The sequence below is a fragment of the Bidens hawaiensis genome, unplaced genomic scaffold (genome assembly GCF_021521415.1).
Source record: "Bidens hawaiensis isolate Kalapana, Puna unplaced genomic scaffold, B.hawaiensis_p1.1 tig00011076_1, whole genome shotgun sequence".
Lineage (NCBI taxonomy): Eukaryota > Viridiplantae > Streptophyta > Magnoliopsida > Asterales > Asteraceae > Bidens > Bidens hawaiensis.
This window is the reverse complement of record NW_027491854.1, coordinates 183,368-208,148: the sequence shown is the minus strand read 5'-3', so window position 1 is coordinate 208,148 and position 24,781 is coordinate 183,368. Positions and strand designations below refer to the sequence as shown.

General features: G+C 35.3%; 1 protein-coding gene across 4 annotated transcripts; it reads left to right on the top strand.

Moving 5' to 3' along the window:
* Positions 1–401: 401 nt before the first annotated feature.
* LOC143537003 (putative WD repeat-containing protein C2A9.03) lies at positions 402–9,901 on the top strand. 4 transcript variants are annotated; one of them, XM_077030874.1, is made up of 10 exons: positions 402–579; positions 960–1,138; positions 1,258–1,416; positions 1,500–1,586; positions 1,667–1,801; positions 1,873–1,983; positions 2,072–2,163; positions 2,248–2,353; positions 9,259–9,345; positions 9,448–9,900. In XM_077030874.1, the coding sequence occupies exons 2-10, from the start codon at positions 1,013–1,015 to the stop codon at positions 9,859–9,861; spliced, it is 1,317 nt and encodes a 438-aa protein (XP_076886989.1). In that variant the 5' UTR covers positions 402–579; positions 960–1,012; the 3' UTR covers positions 9,862–9,900. The 4 variants fall into 4 exon arrangements, with proteins under 4 accessions (XP_076886989.1, XP_076886988.1, XP_076886991.1 ...); XM_077030873.1 differs by having other exon boundaries at positions 425–579; positions 969–1,138; XM_077030876.1 differs by lacking the exons at positions 9,259–9,345; positions 9,448–9,900 and adding exons at positions 2,452–2,538; positions 2,609–3,225 and having other exon boundaries at positions 449–579; positions 969–1,138.
* The last annotated feature ends 14,880 nt before the right edge of the window (positions 9,902–24,781 follow it).

The window sequence follows — 24,781 nt, the reverse complement described above, 5'->3', positions numbered from 1 at the left end:
ATATGGTTTGCCGTTGGGTACGTAATGAACCTAATCGATAACCGAATGTGTGACTGCATGTTGACAATTTTATATTTTTGAGTTTAGTACCCTTTCCGTTTCCAACTTTGTTTTTAAATATGTTAATTATGGTATTTGGGCTTTCACGAATGTATTTTTTTTGGCTTTAATTACCAGTCCATCACGAGCTTAACCGATACCAATCGAATTCGCAACAACTTGCATTCACAACGAGCAGGTTTTACCAACTGAAAACACATCTTTCTAAATATGTTTTTTGCTTTATCAAAAGTTAAACACATACCAACACTATTAACTATGTTTACTATTTTATCTTTTGGGCTTAGTGTTATTACCATAACAAATCTAACCTAACCGATAACAACCGAACCCGGGTTTTTAATTAGAGTAGATGGGAAGGGATTATTAATGAGGAGATAGACTTGTGGGGTTTTCTTTTCTTTTTCCCCTTTTGGTTTACACACAAACAAACAGCAAGACAAATTGAGCTTCATTGACACCTCCAAATCTGTTGCAGAAAACAATAAACTAAAAGTATCTTCTTCTTCTTCACATCAGGTAAATCATACGAATCTCCCTCAATTTCTGCTCCATAAACTAATTTACACCTTCTGTTAGTTACTGTTTCGATTTCACTCGTTACCCTGTAATTAGATCGTCAATTTCAGCAATCTGAGTTGGGTTTTCTTATTACTGTTTTCGTTAGGTTAGTTGATCAGTTAGGGCTCTTGATTGGACGTTAATTGGCCTTATTTTCTTCTTTTGGGTACAAGTTGTAGCTCTTTCGTTTTCATGCACACCAACTGTTTGTTGAAATGCCTCAGTGGGAATTACTATTTTTTGTTTTGTTTTTTAATTGTATTTGCTTTTGATGAAGTTTGTTTTATTGTAAATGGATGATTTTGTACCAATTTACTCAAATTAAACTATACCTACAGTTTGCATAGATTGCTTGATGAAGAAGATAGCATCTTAACTCGTGCTTGATTGAATGTCGCAAAACGAAGATTATCAAAACGATTACATGGCGGAAGACGGTGACATGTCGGATGTTGTAGAGGATGTGGACGAAGAAGAAAACGATGATGACGATCAAAATATTGAAGTTCATGATACAGTTAGTCTAGTTTCTCTCTTTTTCTGTTGTTATGTTACCAATACTTTACTTATTTAGTTTAAGTTTATTCCATGGTTATGAAATTAGATCTAGTTTTTAGTGTTTAATATCTTACAAAGATGACAGATACGACCGCTGCTCAAGCAAGAACCGGGAAAGATATTCAGGGTATTCCCTGGAAAAGATTGAATATAACAAGAGACGAGTATAGACGAACGAGGCTCGAACAATACAGAAACTATGAGAACGTTCCCTTATCGGGTGATGAGGTCGATAAGGTACCATCTTGTTGCTTGTATATATAATAGAAATGATTACTTTTTCCACTTTTGATTTTCATTGCAACCTTTTATGTGCGCAGATATGCAAACAAAAACCAAAGGGTGGTAGCTACTATGAATTCTTCCATAATACAAGAGCAGTGAGGCCTACAATCCTTCATTTTCAGGTTTGTTTCGTTGCAGTATGTTCGTTCAATCATATAAAATGTGTATTTTTCAAACATCATGTATTGTGTGTTGTGTGCAGTTAAGGAATCTGGTTTGGGCTACCTCAAAGCATGATGTGTATCTAATGTCTAACTACTCGATCATGCACTGGTCTTCGTTATCACAAAATTTGACAGAAATCCTTAATTTCTCTGGGCACGTTGCACCTACTGAGGTACACTATATATTTATTTTTTAGTCTTTTTGAGATTTTGCTGTGCTGATATACTTGTTATGGGCCCACAGAAACATGCTGGAAGTTTGTTGGAAGGATTTACGCAAACTCAGATTAGTACATTAGCAGTCAATGATGATTTTCTAGTTGCAGGAGGTTTTCAAGGAGAGCTTGCTTGCAAGGTAATTTGATCATACAAAACCTACTTCTTTTAATTAAAAGTTCAATTTTTTTTAAATTTTTTTCTGTATCTGTTACCAAATGATGCAGAGATTGGATAAACAAGGAGTTAGCTTTTGTACAAGAACAACTTATGAAGAGAATGCCATAACAAATGCCATTGAGATATATGATGCCTTGAGGTAATTATGAAATGTTATATGTATATATACACCACAAAACATATTATTGTTAGTTTGTTGACTTTTATATTACTCACTTTGTAGCGGTGGAATGCACTTTATGGCGTCAAACAACGATTGTGGTGTGAGGGAATATGATATGGATGCATTTCAACTCGTGAATCATTTCCACTTTCCTTGGCCAGTGAATGTATATATATTTATACTAAAAAATCTAGAATGTTTTATGCAGTTGAATACATTTTGTATGACTTTCAACCCGTTTGAGCCGTTTCCTTTTGGTTGCAGCATACATCCTTGAGCCCAGATCGCAAACTCATAGCTATAGTCGGTGATCATCTTGATGGTTTGCTTGTAGACTCTACAACAGGAAAGGCAAGAACTAGTGAATACAAACATAATACTTTAATTTTATCTCAAATAATGACATCATAATTTTTGGCAGATGGCTGCCACAGTGGAAGGTCACCTGGATTACTCATTTGCAACCGCATGGCATCCAGATGGCAAAATCTTTGCTACAGGCAATCAAGACAAGACTTGTAGAGTATGGGATGTAAGAAATCTTGCAAACCCGGTCTCGGTTCTTAAAGGCAACATGGGTGCGGTTCGGTCGGTTCGCTTTTCATCAGACGGGCAGTTTTTGGTGGTTGCAGAGCCAGCAGATTTTGTTCATGTTTATAATACCAAGTTAAACTATGAAAAAAGGCAAGAAATTGACTTCTTTGGGGAAATATCTGGCGTTTCTGTTAGTCCCGATGATGAATCGCTTTACATTGGAGTGTGGGACCGGACTTATGCCAGCTTGCTACAGTTCAACAAACGACATAAATACGGGTATCATGATTCGTTTGTGTGATAAAATAAGTCAAGTTGTTTGTTTCTGTTTGTTGGAAGAGACATATAAGACTTCCATGAAAGAAAATGTATAGAGAGAGAGTCGAGAAAGGCTTGTTGTCTGTTATTGTGGTTGGCTTATGCTGCCATTGATGGCAACTTTCTTTCAAGTTTGGTTCTATGTTCTGTAGTTTTTGACCAAGTCAAATCTGTGCGTGTTGCTTTATCGTATTAACAAACAAACATAAACGAAACCAACTTCATCTTCTTGACGATTAACACATGGACGAGTTTTATATAACAACCTTTATAATTTATATTAACGGTAGCTATAATATCAACCAGGGTTAAACGAATAGTGCATATATATGTAAGAGATATCTTCCGATTAAGATCTCTCATATTCAAATTTAAGATCTTAAGTTGTTTTTTATGCTGTCCCATGAGTCACCTGTCAATATGTTTAGGATTTTAAAGTTTTTTAGTAGATTTGTTATTACCTTAATTCACTACCTGATCAAAGTTATATTGAATCCTAGATCTTTATGTTAAAGTCCACATTTGTCATATACTCATATTAAGTAAAACGAAAACGAAAGAACAAAATGCGTGCACGGTACACGCTACATTTTGTATGATTACTGGCGACAAGTAGCAAAGGCAACATAAGTTATGTCAGTGTGGCGATGATGATGGATTTGGTGATGGTGGAAACAATGGCTGTGGCGATGGGGATGGTGTTCGTTAGTGGCCATGGGTGGTTTGCCCAGTTGGGTAAAGCTTTAACTTAACAAGACTAAGAGTTGCATCGTGTCACTCCTCCTGGTGGTTGTGTTGTGGTAACCACAAAAGTAACCCGGAACTGACAAAAAATATCGAAATATTTGGGGTGGAAACGAGATTGATTATAAAACTTTTCAGTCACATACTCATATGGTTTTATGTAATGCCTACTCGTCATCAATAAGTAATATCATATCCTTTACATGCATCAAAACCGAATACATTAATGTATTAAATAACATTTGAATTTATAAAAAGTTTTGAGTTTTTGAAATGACTTATCGACTTTTTCAAAAATCAGTTAAAAAAGTTGTGCGAAATTGATAAAAATGCCTTTTATTTTGGCCTTTTGAAAATGGTGAAAATTTGTTTTCAAAAGCCACAAAACCTGGTTTTTTAAATAGCTTTTGACTTTTTGAACAAAAATTACCAATCTACCTCTACTCTTTACCCTATAGTTTCTCCTCAAAATATTTATGTCGTTCACAATCTCCCCACTTGCGATTGTTTTCTCCCACACCGGCGGTCTGGCACCTCGCGATCTTCTCCTTCCACGCCGGCGCCTCCTCTAACTTCGCTCCACATTTTGTTTTTTTCTATAAATTATTTATAATTTATATAAACGTAATATTATTATGGTCTAATTAAGAAATTATAAAAATTGTAAATAAAATTTATATTATTTAATACTTTTTTTTAATTATTATTATGTAAAAAATAATGTTAAGTATATAATGTTACATGTGAAAGTAGTAAATAATTTTAAATATATTAGATACTAGCGTTTGAACAATACACGGGATTTGTAAAATAACAAAGATAAAAAAATCCAGTATCTGAAAGAATGAACAAAATTATAGATAAAAAGAAGATAAAATATATAGTACAAACAATAAGAAGTATAGAATCTCAAATTTACAAATTCGATTTTTTTTATATACAACATTTGCAAAAATTGTTTTGACCAATTACCTGTGGATAACTATGATAATGAGATGAGAGATTAAAGAATTAGAAGAGAAATTATAACTCATTTCTTAAAATTGTTTTGTCCCATGACCATGGATAGGTAGGATAAATAACATGAGAAATTAGAGAATTATAAATTAAATTATAACTCATTTGGCAAAATTATTTTGACCCATAACCAATGGATAGTTAGGATGAATTAGATAAAAGATTAGAAAATTAGAACATTTGTCAATATGGTTTTGCTCCATAACCCATAGATATGTAGGATGAATGAGAAGAGATATTAGACCAAGAATGAATGTGAGATTGTCACATCATCCTCATTATTTTCTTTTATTAGTATAGTTAGATTCTTTTTGGTTATTTTACGTGAATAATCTAAGCCAACATTGTTAAAAAACAACTAATTGAGTTATTATTAATTTTCAAGCTACAAATGCTAATCAAAACTTCTTTTTAAATGTTTAATTTTCTTACAAATTAAAAACACTAAACAAACCAATGAACTTGTGGTGGAATGATAAAGAGGAGACTTGGTGTTTCGTGTGACATAGCTCTTACAAATTAGTTTCAGCGAAACCAGGGTGATGATGAGAGACTAGGCGAGTATGTGACGTATACTAGTTGAAACCTTGAATTGAACAAGTTTTATCTTACCGCACCATCGTGCCTTCAAGCAAGTACTCACGAATGTTGGCCTCTGTGTTCCCGAGTTTCATTTAAGGATAGAAAAGAAAGGGAGGAGAACTGAAAGAGAAAAGAAAGAGAGGGGAAGGAAAATGCGTCATTTCAATTCATGTTCCCGAGTTTAATGAAAATGAAAGAAAAAAAAAGAAAATTTAAAAGTTAATAGGTAGTTAATGTTATACACACATATTTTCTCTCATAATATTTTAAAATCCAATTTTAAAGAACGAGTATGAAATTAATTTTTTTAGCATTTTATTTCCCTTCCCTTCCCCACCAAGGGAAATAAAATGCAGAAACTATGAAAGCATTTCTTTAACGGGTAATGCTCCCGATATGGTGCAATCCTGTTGCTTGTACATACAAAATAATTCCCTTATCAGTTCTCAAGGCATCAATGGTGCGGTTCGGGCAATTTTTTGGTGGTTACAAAACCTGCAGAATTTGTATTTGATACATTCCCTATACATATGCTAGATTCTTTTGCTTAATCTTTATCCAAAGACAGATTAGTTGAGCGTAAAATGACAATTTTTTCTATATTGGTAATGATCAGTAGTCTTTCTTACTTGCTTCATTTGCTTTCTTTTAATTAGGCTAATCATTATCAAACCATACTATCTGGTTTAATAGTTTTGCTAATTTTTTCTTGTTAACCAAACTCTACGGTGTGTATATATTAGACTTCTAGTCTCGATCTTGTGGTCTTAAAGTTTGATTTTGCATGTTATTAGCTGTATGGATCTTCATTGTAACTAGTTTCCGAAAGGAGTTATATACTTACTTTTATTTTATTTATTTAATATCGTGTTCAATAACAAATTTCTGTTATTATTTTTGTTCATCTTAAGGAAGTATATGATACGCAGTTCAACTTGTAGATCGACTGAACAGTATTTTAAAACCAGAGAGGGGGATTAATTACTGAAACGAGAGCATAGATAGCATTGTCAAACCCTTCGACCATGCATAGCCCGGTCGAATGTGATAACCAATCCTTTTAACCTAAGTATTAAGTTGCTTTTGGTTAGTTTTCTAGTAGGTTTGTAACATTTCAATTATCCAAGACTTAAGGTGAATAGATAGACATTGTTACTTGGAATTCAAGAGCTAGGTGATACGAGAATCAAGATTAAAAGGAGATTGTTGGAAGTTTTATCCTGATTTTACATTTGAAAGGTTAGTTTTGTGAAATCATTTTTATTCTCATTTTTTTTAACAGAAGAAAAGATTCAAACGAGTTGTTTAACAATTTAGGTTCAAATTCGAAGAAATTTTATCAGTTTAATTTAAATGATAAATTTGATGCTACTGTTGAAGCGTTTGATGGGGGCTGACCATAAAAGTCACCGAAAATGGTGGTCTCGACTTGAACACTAGAGGTAGGTTTGAAACTTTGGAAAAAATAACTAAAAAAATAATGGTAATAATAATAATAATAAATAAATTTAATATAACAATAATATTATATTTTAATATATTTACATTACATCATATTACAGTACACTATATTATGTTATAGTGAGTATGATTGATTGATATATATATTATGTTATATCATACTACATCATATTACGCTATGTTATGATATATTACCTTTGTAATTACATTAATCATATTACATTTGTGGCGTTTTCCTTTATATTCCCATTTCTTTTTCACACAAACTAGAAGAAGAGACTAGGCTGAGTGATAGCTCTAAATCTGTTGCAGAAAACCACAAAGAAAAAGATTTTCGCTCTAAAAAGTAATACGCATCTTCGTATAAGTTACATTTTTTTTATTTCACGTGTTGCATCTTTTTGGGTTTGTAATGGATCGTAAATTTCAGCAATTTGGGTCGGGTTTTCTGTTTTTGTTATGCTAATTGATCAACTAGGGTTTCTTGAATCTTGAGTTGTTAAGTTGAGGAAGTACTTTGCATTATTATACATTGACTGGTCTTAATTTTTCCTTTTTTGAAAGAAATTGTAGCTATTTAGTTTTCATGTACACTAAATTTTAGTTTTTCATTTTTATATGTTTTGATTGGTCTTCTAAATGGATGAATTTATAGCAATTTAACAAATTAAACTTGTGAATTTTATTTCTTGTAACTATCTTAATATACATATCGGTTCGTGTGGGTGATTTTTTTAATTGCATCCCCTCTTGGCTGTCTATAACTTGCATAGATTAAATAGATTTCATGGCAGAAGACGGGTACAGGTCAGATTTTGTAGACGATGTGAATGAAGAAGAAAATGAAAATCAAAATCTTGTAAGTCTAGTATTATTTGTTTTCTGCTATTAAATTACCGATTTTATACCTTTTAACTTAAGATTATTCCGTATTTTTACGTTATATGTAGTGTTATATGCTTAGTATATTCAGTTTCAAATGTTTATTCTTTTTACGAAGGTGACGGATACGACCTCTGCACAAGCAAGAAGGGGAAAAGATATTCAGGGCATTCCCTGGAATAGATTCAATCTAACAAGGGAACAACATAGGCGTGCGAGGCTCAAACACTATAGAAACAATGTAAACATTCAATATGCTGTTGATAATGTACGTACACTCCTGTTGCTTGCATATATAAAAAAGTGCCTTTTTCGCTTTCGATATCATGACAATCTTTTATATCTGTAGAGATACAAACAAATGCCAAAGGGCGGTTACTACTATGACTTCTGTCATAATTCAAGAGCAGTGAGGCCTACAATATTACATTATGAGGTTTGTATATATCAATACTTGTGTTTCTTAATCACGTGGTTTCTATTCATCAGCCGTGAAAAAATGCGTGTTTCGTTTATTTAAACATTGTGTATTGTTTACAGTTAAGGAACCTGGTATGGGCTACCACAAAGCATGACGTGTATCTCCTGTTTAACCACTCAATTGTGCATTGGTCGTCATTATCAAAAAAGTTAACGGAAACCGTTAATTTTTTTGGGCACGTAGCGCCTACCGAGGTACTATAAGTTTGATCATAAAATCCTAACCTTTCTGTTATTTATGTTTGAATATTATTGATACTTAATTTGGGTCGACAGAAACATGTTGGAAGTTTGTTGGAGGGATTTGCACGAACTTTGGTTAGTACATTCGCAGTCGATGATGGTATTCTGGTTGCAGGAGGTTTTCGCGGCGAGCTTGTTTGTAAGGTAATTTGATCATATATTGAACTGCTTACCTGATTAAACGGAAATATCTTGAACCGCCATGAAATATCTTTAGACGGAATAATTCAATTAAATCCAAAATATCTAAATACCTGGGCTCTGTATTCAACATCCAAACAATATTAAATTTTATGCCATACGCATAATTGACATCTCGTTATTTTATGTCTCGTTTTCTATCTTGTAATCTGCGTGTGTTATTAAATGATGCAGAGATTGGATAGACATGGTGTTAGTTTTTGTACAAGAACAAGTTATGAAGGCATTAATGCCATAACAAATGGTATTGAGATATACAATAGCTTGAGGTAATTAATAAACTGTGATGTATATATATACTACAATACATTATTTGCGACTCTGTAATTGTGTTATTTTTATACAACTCTTGTCACATTGCAGCGGTGGAAAGCATTTTATGGCATCAAACAACACTTGTGTTGTGATGGAATATGAGATGGATGGATTTCAACCGGTGAATAGTTTCCGTTTTCCCTGGACAGTGAATGTGAGTTTCTTGAAATGGGTGGGTGGACGGGTTGGGTTTGCGCTACCTGCAAACACTTTTACGGAAGATTTTTAAATATAAATGACACACTTTGTTTGAGTATTGCTTCGTATGACGTTTAACCCATTTATTTGTTGCAGCACACATCTTTGAGCCCAGATGGTAAACTAATAGCTGTAGTCGGTGATCATCGGGATACATTGCTTGTAGACTCTATAACTGGACTGGTAAGAACTTGTGGATATAAAGTTATTATTTTTTGTAGATGTATATTTTTAATATTGAGTTATTGACATTCTTTTGCGGGTTGCAACTCTTTTCTTTGGCAGACGGTTGGGACAGTGAAAGGTCACCGGGACTACTCATTTGCATCTGCATGGCACCCAGATGGGAGAATCTTTGCTACTGGCAGCCAAGACAAGACATGCAGAGTATGGGATGTAAGAACTCATACAAAGCCGGTCACCGTTCTTAAAGGAAACATGGCTGCGATTAGATCTCTTCGCTTTTCAACAGATGGGCAGTTTTTGGTTGTTGCAGAAGCTGCGGATTTTGTTAATGTTTATAACACCAGCTTGAACTATGAAAGGAGGCATGAAATTGATTTATTTGGGGAAATAGCTGGTGTTTCTTTCAGTCCAGATGACGAAACGATTTTCATTGGAGTCTCGGACCAAAACTATCCCAGCCTGCTACAGTTCAACAAACGACATAAGTACGGATATCTAGATTCGTTTGTTTGATAACTTAAGTTGAGTTGTTTGTTTCTGTTTGTTGGAAAATACATAGGCTTCCATGTATAAAAATGTATGGTGAAAATCTTTGAAGAGAATGTATTGTTAAATTATGTTTGGATTATATATGTTATATATTGATGGCAACTTTCTTTCTCGGTTTGATTAATCATTTTTTTGATGTCCCGGACCCGGACCAACAGAGCCAAACACCGGCTTGAACAAATAAGGACAAAAACAAAAACTACCTCTTATACACAACACGATTTTATGTCAAAAACTACCTTTTATACATAACATCGTGTTCATTAAATTGTTCTTGAAGAAACGTGGATCTACTCACTGGTAGCAGATCTACTTTCCTCGGGTATGATTAAACTGTTTCACCGATGGTTCCTTTGAATCCGTGTTCTTCCACCTACAAAATGAACAGCGCCGTTACTTACCCCTCAGAAAGGGACAGAGGGGTCCTCTTTGGGGTAACCCTCCGGCGTGAGAATCAGTATCTTTGTGGAGAAGATAATAAAGTGTGAGTCAGTGAAATCTCAAGAGTATTGCTGAATCGCTGAATACTCTTGATTGTGTGACTGTGTGTTTTCTGTAACTGACTGTGAGTGAATATAATTCAATATGATTGAATGTGATATCACTGCTTGTAACTGTCAATGATTGAGTGTGAATGAATGTGTCATCAAAGTGGAGTTGATGCTGTATTTATAGTGCTAGGGTTTCCACTGGCTGGGCTCAGCCTCGTTGGCCTCCTCCAATCGCACTGCGCCACGTGTCCTCTGGGACACCTGGCGCTTTCTCGTTGGTTGTAATCATGTGGTAGCACATGTGTCATGCTGAGTTGTCGACCTTTCATTTGGCAGCTGTCAACATCAGCATATTCTTACTCCTTAAAAAGATGCCTTCTAGAAGAGTGTCTGACGTGCACAATCAAGGTTGCCCTGATCCTGATTTGGATAAGGACGAGGTTGATTATGTGTACGTGTGATATGCGCCCATCCTGAGAATGCGCGAAGTCTTCTTTTTATTCTCACGCGCAGATATTTCATGCGCAGGTGTGATATGCACGAGCGTGTGATATGCGCCGCGCGCTGGTGCGCCACGCGCATATGTGACGCGCGAGCATATGTGATGTGCAAGAGCATGCGATATGCGCCGCGCGCATATGTGATGCGCGAGCATATGATGCCTGAGCATGTTTTGTATGCGCGATGCGCCTGGGTTTTGGCTTTGTGCCTTCATAATGTCTTTATCTTGTGGGTTGACCCGCCTTGCTTGGTGTTGAGGCGGGTACATACCTCTTCAGTTCTGCTATCATTGACGAGGTTTGTTTATGTTTCTACCTCTTATATGCTAATATACATACATTGTTTTTATGTCGAATTTATCAATTTAAAACATCTTCAAAAGTACGTACTGAGTGTGTTTTTAGCGAAACGTTTTGCGATCTAAAACAATGTATAACAAATATCATGAATTTACAATTATGGGTTATAAAACGACTAGCAGGAAAGCTAATCATGCTTATGTTGTGTTAGGGCATGAATTTTATGCTGAGGATCCGTTATCCTTGACTGTTTTATGGATAAGTTATCCTTGAGATATGTCTCAAGTTACAAAGGATCGAGGATCCTCGGTATTATTTATTTACTAATGATTGTATTTGAATGGTGATGTGTTAGCTAGTTATAACGACTATATGACTGAGTCTACCTCAAAGTTCGCTACTGGAAGCTCCCAGCACGTGGTCAATGAACGTTGAAGGAGTGGTGGAAGAGTGGCGGATTATTAGAAAATATTGTTAGTTAGTATTTTCTTTATAATATCGAGATAACGATCAGTTAGATATCACTTGTATTCTCACACACTAGAGCAGAACTCATAATTCTCTCTACACACTATCATTCATTGTAACACTGATCGCAATCTCCATAACACTTGTAACCTTTTTTGTGATTAATAAATTGGTGATTGACGAGTTGTCATCACCCGGGTTTTTTTTTCCTTTGATCTAAACAAGATCAAGGGGTTTTTCCTCGCAACAAATCATGATGTTCATTCCAGTTTCGTTCACATAATCATTGTGATCATCTTAGCACTAAACCTTACAATTACAGATTTGGATACATTATCTTTAGCTGATTTTTATCCAAAACATGTTGAATCCTAGATCTCCATATTCAGTCCCCATTTGCCATTCTTAATTGGTCAAATGATTATTCTTGTAGTACACATTCTGATTCTGATCCTTATAGGGAAGAAAATGAGAGTGGTGCAAACTGCAAAGACAGTGTAGGTACAAAAGGTTATCAACCATGCATAAGGCTGTGGGTAAGGGGGGGGGGGGGTGTTGAAGGGAGGGGCGCGGTCCAGGTGGCGGGTGAGGTGGCTCACGCACACCACTACACCCCTCAAGTGATCAAGGGTGCGGACGGCCCAAGTGGTCCGGACCACGGGGCTTGAACAAGCTTTTGAACATGGGGTGAATTAAATACTTGGGGGTGATCAATCAAGCCCCACTACACCCTATGGGGCTTGATGCAGGAGCTTGATCAAAGGTCATGCCATCGCCTACTTGTCGGGTTTTGATTGGATCACTTGGGGCTCAACCCAGCTCCATTACCCTTAGCCTAAGCATGTGCTGTAACACCCCAACCCGGAGCAGGCTGACGTGTCACTATTACAGATATCATAGATCAAACAAAAACCATTTAAATGAAATGAAAAGAATCCCATGGCAACCAAAAGAGTTAAAAACACTGAAAGAAATTCTAAGTCAAATTTATTAAATGCTTAAAGAAAATTAAATCAAGTCCTTATTCTTGAGCTTCAAATTTACTCTCATCACTGATTTCCCCGATTTCCCGAATTACCTGCTAACAAATAAGACAAACATAAACAAAAAAACTACGGCTGAGCCAAAAATTGCCCAGTAACGGAGAGAACAATAGTACAGGTAAAGGCATATATAAGACAAAACACATACTGAACTGAAACTGAAACTATTGCGGATATAAACCATGTTTTAGACCGAACTATAATTAGATGCGAAACATAATCCGGTACATGATCGGGACGTAATCTGAATATACTCAAATTTAACCAAATGCATATACACATATCAAAACAGACCAGAAATATAGCGAAACAAAATATAATCACTAAAATACACGACGATGATGTTAAAATAAATAGGTCGTGTAATACGGAAGCACCCAGAGCCTAAACAGAGGGGTACACAGCTAGCTAGTCCATGCACCAAGGAGACGGTGTGGGTGGCGTGCACACATTGTTCCATCTCAAACAGAAGTCAGTAGTCAGGAGTCGGAGCTAAGATCGATCTATACGCCTCTAAGTGGCCAAGGTACTACATGAGTACTTTCAGAGACGCCGTGAACTTTGATTACGCACTGTCACGATAAGTGCCATGTCGTTGACGCCCCAACAACAAGTCAGAAATGCTCGGGTAACAGAGTACTGAACTAAAGTCGTATAACTAAAAGATATTTAAACAGGAACATGCAATAATGAATTCAAAATATATATAACCTATTGCATGCTATAAAATTAATATAACCATATCATACGAATAAACCGAACTAAATAACAAAAATCCGCACTACGAAGTGACGGACATCGAATATAAAATGGACTAGAACCAATACTATGAGTGAAGAAAAACAGAATCCGTACCTTAAACAAAAGTGAAAACCAAAGTAAAGTCAATGTTGTCCGCCAATTGTATGAGAACCTATGGTTTATTTACATTTTAATTTAGATATACGAACATAAATTACGATGCATGATTCGTTGATTTTTTTCCTGGGATGACTCTTTTAAGAATCCATAAAACGTTTTTGGTCATATGCTTATTTCGGTGGTTTATATAAGATTATTAAAGCTTTCAAAAAAAAAATAACAAGTACCAATAAGTAAATATTGAACTTTAATTCTCTACCTCATTATAAAGGAATAAAGTAACTGGATTCGAAATATTATTTATTCATTTACTTATAATCACAAAGACTTTCATGTTTAATTTATTCATAAAACATCCAAGTTTCAAATTTTGATTTAAAGTCATACATACAGGCTGCCATATATATCATTATGGTGCTTCTGTTAACTTTAGCCTATATACATTAACATGCACGTGAACACTACAACCTATTAAATTTTAATCTGAAAATAGTCAGTTAGCAAGCAACACACGTGAACCCTTTTCCTCTTTTCTTTAATAACATGCATGAGTTATCAATGAGTATAGTTTCTATTTAAACAATTTTTTTTCTATAGCCGGAACAAATCAACGATCATACGCCCACATCCGAACAACTAAATCAGGCGTACATGCCAGAGGAAAAGGAGCGGACGGTTACCTTAGCTGTCAAACAAGTCGGTGATGTACGTAAACGTGACAGCGACTAAATCAGTTTCTCTCAACAAAACAAATCGAAGGCGGAACTTGAACGGTGGTGGTACGTGATGCGGATGGTGACTTACTCGTGGAGGGAGAACGGTGGTCGGTGCTTGAGGGAACCAGAAACGAGTGGCAGTGCACGACTTATGCCGCCGAAACTAAATGCAAACTAACGAAAACGGCGTTGGTGTCTGACTTGCAGCGGGCGTTGGTGGTAGTGATCAGGCGATGGTTTCTTGCTAGCGCATCAATGGATGGAGGTTGTGCGGTTATTATGAGCAAGGAGAGTTTTTATAGGAATATATATTGCCGATTAGAAATTTGAATTAAAGGTTTCGTCATCCAGATTTTTAGACTAGTTTGTTGACACAATTTAGACTTATTAATAGGAAAAGATTAAGTCAAGGCATTCAAATTATCTTGGTGTGGAATAAAACACGTGCCGATCGAATATTTGATTATATTCATGTTTCTATATGACGTACTTTATTTAAATTATTAATTGTTTCCTCGTAATAGATTCTAATTGAAACATAAAAAAAATATCAAAACTCAAATATAAGTATTCGTATACAATTTCTAAAATTTTAGAGTTATTAGACTATTACTATCTTAGAAGCATTCCGGGTTATTATATGTGCTCTAGTGGGTCCCACAATAATTTGGTAAAAAATCAAGTATTTGAACAAAATTTTTTATAACAAAAATTAAAATTTTCTTTTCTAAACATGAAAAAAAAGTTAAGAAGAGAGTTGAGCATTTCATGTTTGACTTGGGATTAACCCGACCAAGCGATTTATGAGAAAATAATTAAATTGTCCATTTTGGCCGATCTGATGCAAAATTGTCTACAGAAATCTCACTGGTTCTATCATGTCCATTCTAAAATCCACCAGTCCGCCCACTTATTCTAAACTAGTAACCAAACGCCACGTGTACAAAAGCTTACAAGAATGTTTCCCAGTGGCCGTCCGGTTTTCTGACATCCTGACAGAAATGTTCCCTGCGGCAGCCTTGTTTTTTCATATCTCTGCGCTCGGCTTGATTTTTTGAAACGTTCCTGGCGCTTGTTGATGTTGAAATGAAAAGAGCTACCGGAAAGTCACCACTAGAAAACAAGGCACTTGAGACCATCTTTTCGGTCGCAAAACAGTTGCAATTGCCCGGTTGCGACCGTTTTGCAACTGAAAATGCGGTTGGAAAAACGCAGGTCGCAATTGCTCTATTGCGACCATTTTCCGACTGCTATTACATTTTGCGACCAACCGTTAAAGCAGTTGCAAATCTTGTAACCAACAACTGCGGTTGCAAATCTTGTGACCACTGCTGTGGTTGCAAATCTTGCGACCAACTGCGGTTGCAAATCTTGCGACCATAGCTGCGGTCGCAAATCTTGCAACCACCGATGTGGTCGCAAATCTTGCAACCCCGCTGCGGTCGCAAACACCTCAAACAGCAGCCATATTGGATGGATCAATTTGAATTGTCTAGCCATTTTATCAAAAAAATAAATAAATAAAAACATCCAAAAATAAACCAATTAATAAAATAATCCAAACGCACGTCCAAATATTCAAAATAAAGTGTGTTAACGTGGCTTTATAATACATAAAATTGCTTATCCAACCACAGATTTTAAGATAGCTTCAATGTTAGTCAACCTATTAAGAATTGCATCTTTCTCCGCCTTATCCTTTTCCTTTTCAGCCATCAACTCCGCAATAATCCCATTGAATCTTTTTTTATCTTCTTTTCCTTCACGAGCTCCTTGATAACCAAGTGCAAATTTTCAATCTACAAAACAATTAATAACGGGTCAGAAATAATAATAAAAATTTTTGAACCATGTCAAACTAAAATCTAACCAGCCCGTTTGCAGCTCCAAAATGACTTGTAATCTCAACAACCAGTTACTAAGCACTCCTTTTGATCCTAAACTAATTATTATAAAAATTAGTGTGATAGTTTAACTTTTAAAAAGTCAAACTGTCAATAAAAACGGGCTGTAATAAACTGTTTTAGTCAAACTATAAGCGGGTTATGAGCAAGTTATATGTGAGTTGTAAACGGGCTGATGGCATATAATCATATTATAAACGGGCTGTAACAAACATGTTTAACGAGTTATAAACTAGTAATGGGTCTTTAACTAGGCCTTCGATAAACATCTAGAGCTCACATACAACATTAAAGCTTTCGATAAACAGAAGTCTTTTATCAAACGCTAATAGCAATTGACACAAAAACCTACTACATTAATTCTATAATACATTGTATTAATTCTATAATATATAATTAACAGCCATAAAACTAATACTAAGGAAACCTTCTAATTTATAATCTAACAAATATATATACAAACTATACATGTAATTGTTAAAGTTGCTTACTTCCTTTCAATTATCAAGAAAAATCTGGTATTATAACCGGCGACTAACAAAGTTAACAGCGTGTCTGCTTCATACGAATTATACCAATTATCAAGTAATAATTACCAAAACCCAGGCCCTCAATTACGAAGCATATTTCTTGGTAAAATTCTAACGGGTTTGAAATTAACCCAAAAATGAACACAACAATTCAAAACATGCGTCACACAAAAGAAACAGTTTACAAAACACATGGCCAACCACCATCCAGCAGCTATTAATAAAAAAAACTTAAAAAATAAAGTCATGTAAAATAAACCGGGTTCGAACCCGCGCACGCAGCAGGTTTCTATTTAACTGCAACAACTTTAAGATGCAAATCGAACTTATGCAAAAAGATGTATAAATCTTACAGAGGTAATAGAGATTCAACCCCGACCCTGCAACCAGTCGTCTTAATCTGATGGCCGTATTTAGACCTGCGTTGCGTCTAGCTATCACAATTCCTTTCACATGCACACTTCCTCCACTTTTTAAACAAAAAACAACAAAAAATATTTAGGAATGCGCAAGTATAGGCATGCCTGCATTATGTGCCTTGCAGTTTTATCGAGCCTTTTGAACTTGATGCAAGGTGCAACCTCAATAGCATTAACAGAAGCAACTTGTGATTCATTCAATGTTGTAATGCCTCTATTAGTCAAACGGGCCAATATATTGGGCCCCCCTAAAGAAGCCTGTTTCGGACTCTCTATAGGCTGATTCGATCAAGGGTATATTGGTAAGTTTGCATGAAGGTTGTATCTCTCATAAGGAACCATAACTTTTTGTTTAAGAAGAATAAGTATTCAAGTATATTACATCTTTATTACCAGAACCATTAAGTCAAAGACAAAACAATTAACAGAGCTAATGAATACTAATATAGTAATATATATTATGACCATTAAGCCAAAAGCTTCTATAAGACTGATTTATAATGCACCAAGTAATCAAATCTTTAAACACATTAAGTATTGCCAAAGGGCTTTTTGGTACATTAGACAAAGGAAGCAAAAGTCAACTGGTAACTGTAGACATACATAAATTCTAATATGTTACTATAATCTTATGCATTATATACTCATTATACTTTTAAAATCTAGTGATCTTTTGCATACATGATTTGGATCTTCTCCCAATACCTCAAAATTTCGGTATTCCATTCTCCTCCCATTGAAAATAACACTAAGAAAAAAAAACTTTTAATAAATATACAAAATGGTCCAATAAGTTTAATGGTAATAAATTAATAGCAATAAATGTGAAATCACATTTTATTTTGCACTATTTTAAAACTGATTATGTCTATGTAAACACACCTTAAAACGCTCAAGCAATCTCATCCGGTGCTCATAAGACACGTCTTTCCAACTATCCCATGCATCCAACCACATATGCTTTAAGTGCAATCCAATAATCCGGGTGGATGTCGTTTGATTACTAAATCTACAAATTAAAAGAAGTAAATGTGAAACCACATTAGTGACAAAATTTAGTGCCTCTGTTTACAAACATTGGAATCCAATAGAAATTAATTACCTGCACAGGATCTAAACATTCGTTTAAAGCTGCAGTTGATGCCGGATGCTGCCGATGACCTTCCTCATTTTATTTTAGTCATACTCCGCCTCTCTAAAAAATTTAGATGAACAAAAGAAATTACATTTCCGTCTCCCTCTGAAGCATATTCTCGGTTCTGACACCATATGCGATACCCTAATAGAGAACAAAAAGTTTGAGTTCATTTGATTAAAAGAACCGACATTAACACATCTTTTGTTCACTCGTTTATGTTCATTTTTGGATGAAATGTTGGATGGTCCATATACTTAATGTTTTATATGCTTGTTTGTGTCCATTTAAGTGTGCTTATTTATGTTCGACTGTTCGTTTTGATCAACAATAACAGAAAATTAAAAGTTAATGAAGATAAATAGCAGATATGCAAGAAAAGAGCATAGTGGCAAGCAAACCTTCAAATCATGTTAATCCAGCCTGGTAGCCTGTTTGGGAACATTATTAACAAACCAGATTTTCATCGAAATCAATAACTATCTGCAGATCCAAACTACAAGTATTATGCTATTTCTAATTTTATAGTTTACATGCACTTTACTAACTTTACATAAGCATTCATATGTTAATGAATACACAAGTGATTTAACTTTTTGAATCTACTTAATGATCTCTATAACCAGTAGATAAAATCCATAAAAGTTACAAATGAAGAGCGAATCAAAGGGGAGGCAAAAACTCACACAGGATTTTTATCAAACACATGGTGTGCATGTATAATGCGTTCATTTTCAAATCACGAAATAACACAGTGGATGATAAACAAGTAGTGAAAACACATAACAAATCAACATGAATAAATCTCGATTGCTAGTTAAATAATTAGCATCTAAAAACGGCATATGAGCCCTAATTTAGTTTCAGACTTGTTTTAAGTTGTTTCGATAAGAAATCCGTACACAGTGGATGATACATAGGATTTGAGCCCTAATTTAGAGTTCTCAAAACACATGAAATCAACGTGAACGAATCTCAATTGCTAATTAGGTTTAGAAGTTAACATACCTCGATTCCGTGTATCATCCACTGTGTACGGATTTACATAACTTAAATTGAGAAGAATGTGCCGCCGCCGGAGATTTGCCAGTGTTAGTCGGAGAAGATGAAAGTCGCCGGAAACTGGAGCGATGGATAGATGGCGCGGTGTTTGTGAAATCTAATGGAATTGGTATCGGGGATCGAACACGAACTTAAAACCCACACACGTTAATTTGGCTAAGCACCCATACACCTATGTTATATTATTGAGAAATTTCACAAAACTTAATTACCCAATTACAATCTCTAGACCGCAAAGCACGGGTATTTATAATCTAACGTATCACGTTTAGACTACAACTAAGATTGCTAAATAATATGACATAATAATTATACTAACAATTAAATCTAAGCACATTTAATTGTCTATAATTATCCACTCCTTAATGTTGTTACTTAGCCTTGCACGCCAAGTAACGCCTTGAACCGAAATTCCCAACAATCACCCCCGGAATTTCGAACTCGAAACCGACAAGTCTTCAACTCCAAGTAATTCCCGCATCTCCTTGAATTTGATTCTCCCAAGAGCCTTCGTCAAGATATCGGCACATTGCTTAACACCACTAACATGCTCGACGCTTACTTATTCACGATCAACACATTCTCAAATGTAGTGAAACCGAGATTTAATGTGTTTGGTCCTTCCATGGAAAACAGGATTCTTCACGAGTGTTATTGCTGATGTATTATCGATACGTAACACCAGTGCTTGAATTTCCTTGTCGAATAACTCACTTATCAAGTCTCTTAGCCAAAGCACCTGACGCGCGGCTGCGCTTGCCGCCATGTACTCTGCTTCACACGATGAGAGTGCAACTGAACATTGTTTCTGAGAACACCAAGTAATTGGTGAAGACCCAAGATAAAATACGTGCCCCGTAGTGCTTCTGCCATCGTCTTGGTCAATGTTATGGCTACTATCACTATAACCACGTAACACGTTTTTCCCACGAGTGTAAGAAATACCAAAACCGAGAGTACCTTGAATATAACGAAGAATTTGCTTTAAAAGAGTTGCATGAGATTGCTTTGGGATTTGCATGTACCGACTTACGACTCCGACCGAATACGCCAAGTCGGGACGAGTTTGTAAAAGGTACCGGAGACACCCGACAATCTTTCGATATCTTGTAGCATCAAAATCTTCTTCGTCTTCAAATTTAGAAGCAGTTATACTCGGATCCAATCTCGCTTTTAATATGCTCCGATTCATATCCAATATTGTGCGGTTCCGCCTCTCGACACCACCGTTTTGTTGAGGTGTATATGGAGTGGTTAAATGCCGAATAAAATCCTCGTTTTCAGAGAACCGATTGAAATCTCGAGAAGTAAATTCTCCCCCTCGATCGGTTCGAAACGTTATGATTTTCTCACTATTTTCCGCTTTCACCATGACTTTAAATCGCTTGAAGGTGTCGAACGCTTCACTTTTTTCCTTCAACAAAAAGGTCCACATGAAACGTGAAAAATCATCTATCAAGACGAACACGTACCTATTTCCGGCTATGGTACTAGGAGTAATGGGCCCGCATAAATCTCCATGGATTAGTTCCAAGGCTCGGGTTGCTTTGAAAGTCGCCGACTTTGGAAACGGTTTTCTCGTTTGCTTCCCGACTAAGCACGAGTCACAAATTTGATTTTCTTGATCAACTTTTGGCATTTCAGCGACCATATTATTTTTCACCATTTGTTTCATAGACTCGAAATTTAGGTGTCCTAGTCTCGCGTGCCAAAGCCAATTCTCGTTATCAATCGGGGCTTGTAAACACACGGGTTTCCCGTCTTTAATTTAATCGTATAAAGACGATTCTTGGATCGAGTAACCCGCATCAACAATTTTCCTTGATCATCATACATCAACAAGTAATCATCTTTCATACGAATATCACAACCACTTTCTGTTACTTGCCCAAGACTGATAATATTACTTTCTAAACTAGGAATATAATAAATGTCGGTCAATAATTGTTGCTCCCCCGTTTTACCGACTAGCAATATCGACCCTTTACCGCAAATATCAATAAAATCTGTTAGTTCAAAAGTGTGGTCACGTGCTCATATATACGTCGATTGTGAATAGTGAACAAATAGGTTAATCAAATTTAATTATCCATACATAATAAGCTGGTGTTACTCTAAGACTGGTTGCAAATTAAAACTACTATTTGCCACGGCTAAAATCGTCCCGGTGCAAAAACTCTGACCGCCTATCATCGATTGCAAAAACTCCGACCGTTTATCCACCGGTCGCAAAAACGCCGACCGCCTACTATCGGTTGCAAAAACTCCGACCACCTTTTGGTCGCAAAAACTCCGACCGCCTACCGTGGTGACAAAAACTCCGACCGCGATTGCAAAAACTCCGACCGCCTATCGGTCACAAAAACTCCGACCGCCTACCCCGACCACCTATCCACCGGTTGCAAAAAATCCGACCGTCTATCCACCGGTTGCAAGAACTCCGACCGCCTATCGGTCGCAAAAACTCCGACCACCTACCGGCGGCAAAAACTCCGACCGCCTATCCAACGGTTGCAAAAAATCCGACCGTCTATCCACCGGTTGCAAAAACTGCGACCGCTTAGCTACCGTGTCAAGTAATTATGCTTGTCGGTAGCAAATTTGCTAAATCGGTCGCAAAAATTGCTATCGTTTTTTTTCGGTAGCAAATGCTGGTCACAAATGCTTAATTTTCTATTAGTGAGTGTGCATGTGTTGAATAAGGCATCAGATTCATGACATAAAGTAGAAGAGTAGGTTTTTAATTCCCATCTATCAAAAGATCAAAATATCTTACCAACACTACACATTTGAGAATGATTCTATAACTAATGAAGATTATAGACGAAATAAGTAGTTTCATATACAGGCAAATGATGAAAAGTATAATATTTTCTTAAAACAATCATAAATGTATACAACTAAAATAATCATATAATTATTACGAAATAAATAAGCCAAGACGATCTGAGCTCAAGCTTGACACATTACTCACGAGACAAGTCATAAAAAAGACTCAAAAGAGTCGAGCTCAAACTCTTCAGCAGCGATGGCGGTGGTGTTGCGAATTGTTGTGACTAGTATGGGGTGGCAATCGACAATGGCCATAGGTGTTTTGGCCATTTGATAAGCTTTAAGCTAACAAGTTTCCAGAGTTACATTAACGCCCTGTTCTTGAGTTTTTTTAAAGAAGGGAAAGGAAATGAAAACTAAGGATAGTTAAAAAATGGGTGTTCTTGAGTTTTTTTTAGGATGGAAAGGAAAATAGTCAGAGGAGTTAGAAGGGATTAAATTAATGTATTTTCCCAATAAGTTATCCTCCAAAAAATGGGATAATTACTAAGGATAACTATTTTTTAACATAGTTATCCTTTCATTTTCTCTAATTTCCTTCCAACTCAAGAACACACCTAACTAAAAAAAATTTCCTTCCCTTTCCTGCCCTTTCTTATCTTTCCCTCTCCTTTCCTTTCCTTGGTTAAAAAACTCAAGAACAAGGCGTAAGTGTCACCACTTGAAATATTTGTGGTGGATACTTGGATGACTAATTATAAAACTTTTCACCCGCGTACTTGTATGGTTTTAGTTGATCCTGGCCATGTTCAACAAAATGATACCATATCCGCTTACCCGCATCAAAAACTCATATAATGATTAACGCTTGGAATTCTTACGCTGTGTTCCAGAGTCTCATTTAACGAGGGGAGGGGAGGGGAAGGAAATTAGGAGAGAAAAGAAAGGAGACGAAAATCCTTTTTTTTGTGTTCCCGAGTTTAATGAGAAGGAAAGGAAAATCAAGGAATTTACATATTTCATGTGTTCCCGAGTTGAGAGGAAAAAAAAGAAAATTATAGTTTTACTATCATACCCTTTAAGTAAAACTAAAATAAAATTAGTTTTAAGGGTAATTTAGTAATTAAAAAAATTCTCTCCTAATCTCTCCAATTTGGGAGGATGAATATATGTTTAAATTTTCTAGTATTTTCCCTCCCCTCACCTCCCATTCTCTCCTTAAAAAAACTCTGGAACATGATATTTTAACATCTTCTCCTCCTTCCACTCCCCTCCCCTCATTAAATGAGACTCTGGAACACAATGTTAAGGTCTTAGGTTTGAAACCTGACTTAATAGGGTTTTGTTGGTTTACTCCTTGATGATATTCTTAGACCACCCCATTCACAAATCAACCAAATCCAACATTTATTAAAAAAAAACTAATTATCTCTCTTCCACCTACCTAACCCAACCAAACCAAACTTTTCACACTAGTTAGGAACCCAACTTTCACTATTTTTTATTAAATAAATAAAATTTATAATTGTTGTTTATTTTATTTAAAGTGACCAGTTATTAAAAAAAATTATTTATGTAAATAAAGAGTGTATATATTTAATTTAAAATTATTAAAAAAAAATAAAAAAATTTGATAATGATTAATTTATTTATTTTATATTAAAAAGTATATTTTTAAACAAACTCCGTTTTTAATAAAATTTATATCGGCATGTTCATAAAAGAAAGCTGAACAAGACTATGTTTTTTGATTTTTTTTAAAAACTTAATCATCAAAAGTTATTAGAAAAAAATCAAGATTAGAACTAAAACTAATTGGCGTGAAAGGAAAAATAAAAAGAAACTATAAGCATGTTCATTAAGGTTGTGGCACGTGACAAATCCAAAGATTACAAACTAGTTTGGTGCATCAAACTGTTTGCTTTATATTCTTGTATTTTTATTTATTTTAAAATTCTAAAATTCAAATAGTGGAATAACCCATGTTGGGTTTGCCAGTAAGAGTAGTCTAAGAGTGAGTTATACTTGGAGCGCCACAATCAGTATGGACGGTTGACATCCCGAGTCAGGAAGACTAACTCAGATATTGGGGTTGATCCAAACGCTATTATAAAAACCCGCATTTTATTAATACACTACATAATATACAAAATATATATTATAACTTTTACTTCCTTATAACTTTATATTAAGTTAATAAGTTACAAAAATATATTTTATAGAACTTTTCCTCTCACAACATAAGCAATCCCAAACACCTTATTACTTCTCACAAAATTTATAAATTGGTGAAAATAAACAATCCCAAACACCCCCTAAATAAATTATATTTGAGTTTGTAAAAGTTAGATTTTTTGAATGATCAAAAAGTAAAACTGAAAGGTCTCCAAACATGATAACTCTCAAAAAAGCTAAATCATGATAGAACTCTCCAAACACATGTACACCTTCCCAGGTACTGTTTCATTTCCCCTTAATTGTTTGGTTAATTCATAATTTAGGTTTCTTATTTGTTCCGTTCATAGGATGTCTTGAACGGCCTTTAAACAGCCTTTAATTTCTATTATACGATTGTATATTGGAAGAAATTAATTGTAGCTATTGAGTTTACATGCACACCAAGCGTTCGTTTTAAAACACTCCCTTTTGTTTCTTTATTTATTCGTTTTAGAGTTTGAGTTTC